At 40.6% G+C, this 7,448-nt stretch overlaps 1 protein-coding gene across 1 annotated transcript; it reads right to left on the bottom strand.

Annotated features, from left to right (window-relative positions):
- Positions 1–2,794: 2,794 nt before the first annotated feature.
- vrtn (vertebrae development associated) lies at positions 2,795–6,907 on the bottom strand. The gene is made up of 2 exons (XM_027163543.2): positions 6,640–6,907; positions 2,795–5,824 (listed from the first exon to the last, which is right to left on the bottom strand). Exon 2 carries the CDS (start codon positions 5,820–5,822, stop codon positions 3,771–3,773), a length of 2,052 nt encoding a protein of 683 aa, XP_027019344.1. The 5' UTR covers positions 5,823–5,824; positions 6,640–6,907; the 3' UTR covers positions 2,795–3,770.
- Between the last annotated feature and the right edge of the window lie 541 nt (positions 6,908–7,448).

Below are 7,448 nucleotides of genomic sequence, written 5' to 3' on the forward strand. Positions count from 1 at the left end.
AAAAGCATCAGGGCTCCTGAATTGCGCGCGCACACACACACACACACACACACACACACACACACACACGTCGGTATAGTGCGCACACACACACACACACACACGTCGGTATAGTGCGCACACACACGTCGGTATAGTGCGCGCACACACACACACACACACACACACACACACACACACACACACACGTCGGTATAGTGCGCACACACACACACACACACACACACACACACACACACACACACGTCGGTATAGTGCGCACACACACACACACACACACGTCTGTACAGCACGCACAGCGGCTGGGAATTGTAAAAGAGATTAATGGGAATAATCAGACCCACAGCAGCGTGTCTAATCTACTACTATTGTGTGTGATTAGACAGGCCTGAGTGATCACGCTAAACAAATTAAACTGGAATAACAAACAGGACAGACCTCCTTATTAAATGTCAGAATGACTTTATTTAATAAGCTTGTGCGTCTCTATGACCAGCCAAAAGTTTGTGCACCCTGGTGCGTCCGCAAATGTCCGAAGAACAATAAAGATAAATATTCCATCTGTCATCATTTTCACTTGACATAACATGACTGATCCTCCAAACATGTCCATGATGAGCACAAACTGGAGCTTGTGATGGTCAGGTTCAGGTGTTTGGTGTCTCTTTCTGGTCTAAGAGCTCCAACAACTGTCAACTTTCTCACCTCATCATCGTCCTTCTTGAGTTATTACATATTATTATTATTATTATTATTATTATTATTATTATTATTATTATTATTATTATTAATAAATATACACCACTATATATAATCAACCACTGAGATGTTTGCATTCTCACATATAACGATTGAACACATGACGTGATTGACAGCGAGTGTCGATGTGGGCGTGTCTATAAATAAAGACCGACTCATGCACCAATAGGAGTGAGGACAGTAGAGGTCATGTGACCCACGGCAGAGACACTGCTGAATTTTATACACATTGTAATAATAATAAAATACACATTTATTTTAGTTGTAACAATGTTAATGTCCGGTGTTACGTCTACTTGTGTAAAATGTTACCATGGCAACTGGTTATAGAGACTTCAGAGTACAGTGATAAAATTATTCATGACGCATTTTAGCCTTAAGATGTCATTTTTAACACGTTAAAGGTTCATTAACACAAAAGAAATAAAACATATGGCGCTCAACACGGGTGTGGAAATAAAAATACTTTCTTTTACACACACAGGACACACACACAACACGCACACACACACACCACACACGTACACACAAACACACACACACACACACACACACAGAGGACACTTCTCTCTCAGCTACTTTATTTGCAGTAGTTGTTTTTTTTACTAAAGCAAAAATGACTAAATGCAACCGATAACATCTTGTTACACTGAAGAAGGAAAATAAACTCCAATGAGAAAAAGCTGTATTTGTTTTATTTCTAAACACCAAAGGGGAAACTTTGTGACGCACAAAACCTGCATCAATCAGCACGTACACTCAGAAAATACATCACTGTCACAACATCCTGCAGGAGCAGAGGACCTTTTACTGGTGTCAGAAGAATACAGTTACTGACAACATACGGTTAGTATACACACACACACACACAAACATACACACACACAAACACATACACACACACAAACGCACACACACACAAACTGCGTTTGCATCCCAGACTAATACACAACACACAAACAAACAAACACACACAAAAAAAACACACAAACACAGACACACACACACAGCATGAATAATTCTAGTAATAAGATCTGCGTTTGCGTCCCAGACTAATAAAAGCACCTGAGACGAGACATGGTGAGAGCATCACAAACAGGAAGTAGAAACAGGAAGTCAGCATCAGTGGTCAGGAAATTTATTATAATAATCTGTCCTTTATGTCAGGTTCAGTTCTCTGAGCTGTCTGAGACTGGGTTTAATAACAAAGTGCTATATTATTAAAAAATCTGAATCAAACTCTCCCAGTGGGTTTCCTGCAACCCCCTAAAAACACAGGTGGACTAGTTATACTAAACAGGTGTGAACGTGTGTGTGTGGGACTGTGTGTGTGTGTAAGAGTGTGTGTGTGTGTGTGTGAGTGAGTGTGTGTGTGTGTGTGGGTGAGTTTGCGTGTGCGAGTGTGTGTGTCAAGGCCGCATTCTCGTCTCATTAATTGAATGAGTGAAATAAATGTCATGAATGTTTATATTATTTATTGCTATTTATTCCTCACCAAACATTTAATTGTACAGATTTTTATTAATGTTGCAGTGACCAATTTTAGACAAAAATAAGCTTCAAGGGAAATTTTTATATAAAAACAACAGCAGCGTCTTGCTTAAACCTACCGACACCAACTCATTTACAGCGCGCTACTGCCATCTGGTGGCTGTTACTGGAATCGCAGTCAAATTACTGCGTAAAAAATACTTTAGAATGGACACGAGAATGAATTAATTACCGATTGCTGTCCATGCGCCCCGGAGGTTTAAATAAATAAACATAAAAAACGTGTTTGTGAAAAGGATCAAGAAATTCTCCTAATAATCTAATAAGGTGTGGAAAAAAAAGTAGAATTTAGGTGAAATTTGCTTTTCACCTTCTTTTGCCCAACATCAGTCATATGCTAATGCTAACTATGCTAACGCTAGCTATGCTAAGAACCCAAACTGGATTTTTATTGTCCTCCTTTCCTTTTAATGATATAGTAGTTTTAACACTTTACATTTATGATGATATAAATGATTAATTTCAAAAGAACTGGAGCACATCATGGGTTAAGGACATGATTTATTTCCTGTATTAGAATCCATCACACTCACTGAGCTCAATTTAAACAGGAATTGAAACCGAATTTAAAGACAACAACAACAAAAAATCCTCATCTGCACATTAGACTTTTAAATAAACATCACGAGCGCAACACTAAGCCCTTTTACAACAACTTCCTGAGCTCCACAAATCAAAAGATCACACCAAATAGGTAGTACAAAGAACAAAAAAGCTTTACAGATCATCTCATGTCCTGTTTAAGTGTATAAGAAAATATTTTTGTCCGAAAACATAACGGCAGCAGCAGGAAAAGTAGAAATTTTCTTTGACAAAAGTGAACAGTGATCAATGTGCAAAAAAAAAAAACAACAAAAAGAAACCACACAATTCATCAACCCCACACTTAGGTAGGTTCATACCTTGTATCCGAAGTGAAACTAATCCCAATACAAAAATATATATGTGTTAAAAAAAAAAAACAACAACAGTATTTATAAAAAAAAAAAAAAAAAACCTAAATATACATGTAATAGCTTTGTTCTTGAGAAGGGATTAGATCAAATAACGAAGGATATACGTTATTCTGTTAAAAAAAAAAAAAGGCAATCCAAAAAAAAAAAAAAGTAAACTGAGACGTGAACTGCAGTTAATGATGGCAGACGATTTAAAATTTAAAGCAAAGGCCAAAACCCAAACAAAAGAGTCATTTGAAATCCTGATATCTGTGGCTTTGAACTGCCTTTTGCCCGAGGGCCATCAGGAGCTGAGTGGCGTGTAAAACAGACTGTCTGATTTCACACACATGCAAATGTCCTTGAGCTGCAAACCAAGTGGTCAAGTCAAGTGGGGGAACAAAAAGGAACACAATTAAGATGCATGAACTGCAATTACACCACGGTGGAACAGAAACCACCTGGATGACAGACTCATGGCCATGAGAAACGTGTATTAAAAAAAAAAAAGATAACCCAAGACGTTTATCCGTGAACCAACGGCACACCGTGATGCAAAGCCCTCTTCCACATGTAATAAGTGGAACGTGGAGTGAGAGGAAAGTAAGACCTGAACTCTTTAAACGTAGGGAAAGATTTCTCCTCAAAGCGCTGCTGGAGGAACAGTTTGGCCTTGGCCTTGAAGTTCGCCAACGCCACGACATCCATCACGAACATCTGCTCGTTATTGTTGGTCTTGTCAGACAGAGGATAGTATGATTTGGAGTATTCAGGGCTGGTGCCGATCAGCTGGTTGTTGAGGTACTCGGCATTTCCATCGAAAATAAAGCGTTCCTTGTTTTCTTCTTGCTTCGGGATCTCTGCTGTGACGTCAACACCTTCCGGTTTCTCAACCTCAAAACTCAGATCAGACACTTTCTCTGCTTTCTTATACCTCCAGAGCCAGTAGTAATACGATGATATCGAGGGAAACTTCAGCTTGAATTTGTACAGCGATAACTTAGACTTCTGAACACATGCTTTAGCTTCCTCTCGGAGTTTCTTCTTTTGCAGATAGATCAGACGGAGACTCTTCTGACTGCACCTCGGGAGCCGGACTCTCTGGATTACTCTTTGAGTCGCTAGCAAACCCGGCGGCGACAGCTTGTGCTTGGGGTTCTGGATTTTATCCAGATCCGAGCATTCTTCCCCGTTTCCTGACAGATCTTTGAATGGTGTGAACAGCAAGGCTTCCCTCCTCCAATTGTAGTATGTTGATCTGGAGATTCCTGGGAACCTTCGTTTGAAAATGCGGTATGGAAACGAAGTGTTGGTTGCAATGCAGTTCTGGAGGCTTTTCTTTGCTTTTTGCATCAGGGCTGCGTTCTGAAATCGATCTCCTTCCAGTTTTTCAGACTTGAGTGACAATACGCTGGAGAAGGTCTCCTGGACTGGCTGCTTCATGGTCTCCGGGGAGGACCAGTAGTCATGCTCGTTGCTATCTCCAGGGCTCACTTCCCCGGTGGAGCTTCCAGAACCGATACTTCCAGTAACCATGAGTTCATGTTTCCAGGCATAATACGTGGATCTGGAGATTTCTGGAAAAAACTCTCTGAATTGGTTCTGAGGTATAAGCTTGCCTTCTTTATAACAGGCCTGGAAAAAGTGTTTGGCTTCATACCTGGCGACTGATTTCTTATGATACTCCATGCTTTGCCTCTTCCAGCGATAGAAGGTGCTCTTTGTGATGTTGAACTTGTCTTTCAGGGTGGAGTAGGAAAGCTGTGAATCCTCATTCAGCAGATCCAGGGACTTTACCGATGACAGCCGTTGCTCGCTTCCTGGGCTTCCGATTTTGAGATCGATTGCATGAATTAATGCCACAAAGTTGCGTGGTTTGAAAATGGAGCAAGCCTCAAGCTCACCAGACCACATAATGTGCAGGGTCAATGGCTCAAAGTCCCTGGGCCATGTTCTTGGACGGATAAGTCGATTAAAATAGGGCCTGATCTTGAGGTTAAACATTGGGTAAATTGAGTAGATGTTGCACTGGAGGACAGAAGCCAACGCGTAGACGTGCCACATGTTCGCAAAAGAGCTCGGAAAGCAAGAAGCCTTGACGTCGGCATCAAAAATGGCCTCCAGAACCTGCATAGGTAGCTTGAGCATGTCTTGTGACTCTTCAGCGCAGAGCGAAAACCTGGATGCCTTTAACATGACCTTGGAGTCGATCATGCCACACAGGTAATACTTCTTCCTCAGGAGCATCTCCACCACTGTCCTGACCTGCAGCTCCAAGCTCAGGCTTGTGGAGCCAACCAAAAGCATGCTCGCGGCATCAAACAGCAGGTTGCCCTCCCCTCTGCAGACCAGAGGAAGCAGGCCAGCCGGGGCGTCTGCCGGGTAAAGCCTGTGAGCCACGGCATCAATGCCCATCCAAGAGGATATCTCAGAGCACACTGCTGTCGGAAGGCGAAAAGGAGCGAGGACTTGCTCTACCTCAAGGGCCACTTTTATCAAGGTGTCCAAGCCCATGGACTCTGTGGCCTCCTGGAGCTCCTCCAGCACGGAGAGCACCAGCTCTTTCCTCTGAATCATGCCTGCAGGGAAGAAAACATGGAGAACATCGGACTGGCATCAAGAATGGATGAAATGCACAATAAAATGGTGTAACGTGTGTCACTGATTGTGATTAAGCTAAGCAAACTGGTGGACATGTGACGTGCCACAATAAAGATCTGTTATTTTGCCACATTATCATCAGCTGCATGATGGAGACAGATATTAAGAGTTTTCTAAATAAGCTGAAACCCTGTGGAGAGATTTCAGTTTAAGTGACCAATCAAAAAAGAAAAAAAAACAAGATAATGTCAAAGCCGAAATTTCTTAAAATACATCGAGAGCACTTCCACAAATTAGAAACAAAGTGTTGTCTTATTGTGAAATATCAAGAGAAATAAAAGCTTTTCAAATGCATGAAACAAAAATGAGCACAATAAAGTTTCAAAGAGAGTAATTGGATTTTCACACTGTTTGATTTGAGATAAAAAAAAAAAGAAAAACAACATAAACCGCTGTAGCTTTTAACCCGATCAGGAATAAATGACTAGAGCAGTGATTAAGACCACAGTCAATTATTTCAGCACATTAATCAGACAATCAGCCACATCATTAATCCACAAGCGCAATAAAACCCCAGATACTGAGCTTTACCTCGGCGTGGTAACAAAACGGAGACTAAAATCTTACGAGTGTTTAAGTTTGAATTCAGATTTTAATTAAAAACATTCAGTTAAAAACAAAAATCATCACTATCCCTTGTGGGGTGTTTTAAACACTGCGTTTTGGTGCAAACCACAAATAAAAGACCCGCTTGCGTTCTCAAGCTCATAGTTCAACTTTAAATAACTCTTACCTTAATATAACGCAGCTCCTCGTGTGACTCAGGTGTGTGTGTGTGTATGTGTGAGTGTGTGTGAGTGTGTGTGCGTGTGTGTGTGCGCGCACGCGGAGATGAAGGAGCTGTGTGTGGATGCGAGTTTACTCCATGACTCAGAAACTGACTCCGAACCGAGTTCATACGATACGAGAAGATCCTCCTTCAGGAAATGGTCCATCACACACTTTCAGGATTGGAAAACGCGCACACGCACACGCACACACGCACGCACGCGCGCACACGCACACACAATTTGTGTCTATTCACCAAAAGGCCATCAATGCCACGGGCGTCTCTATTTAAACAAGACTAATAATAATAATAATAATAATAATAATAATAATAATAATAATAATAATAATAATAATAATAATGATCAAATGGTTTATTCTGAGGACATACAAATAGTCAGGGCGACTCAGATCCAACAGGGTTTATTTACGGGTTTTTTATCCTTTAAACACCCAAAACATTTGTGCATAAAGAATTTTATCGTTTGTGTTGTTTTGGGGGGAAAAAAACAAACTTTAATGACATTAAAATTAAAATATAAGCTTTGTCACTCAGACAAGTTTATTAACACAAAACATTTACTCAGAAAGCAAGAAAAAATATCTTCATATTTCATTCTGTTGAGCTACAATTCAGCAAATTTATTTCTATTTAAAATTTATTTATGTGAACAGAAATATACAGAAACCTGCTGGGTTCTAAATACAAATCATCAGTGAGGTGAGGATTCAGTGTGCAATTTTAATCTAACATGAAATAAGGTCTGTCAATTT

The sequence above is a fragment of the Tachysurus fulvidraco genome, chromosome 16 (assembly GCF_022655615.1).
Source record: "Tachysurus fulvidraco isolate hzauxx_2018 chromosome 16, HZAU_PFXX_2.0, whole genome shotgun sequence".
Classification (NCBI taxonomy): Eukaryota; Metazoa; Chordata; class Actinopteri; order Siluriformes; family Bagridae; genus Tachysurus; species Tachysurus fulvidraco.

Bases quoted from the DNA above. Each gene is read 5' to 3' on its own strand.
- vrtn (XM_027163543.2), bottom strand. From the start codon at position 5,822: ATGATTCAGAGGAAAGAGCTGGTGCTCTCCGTGCTGGAGGAGCTCCAG.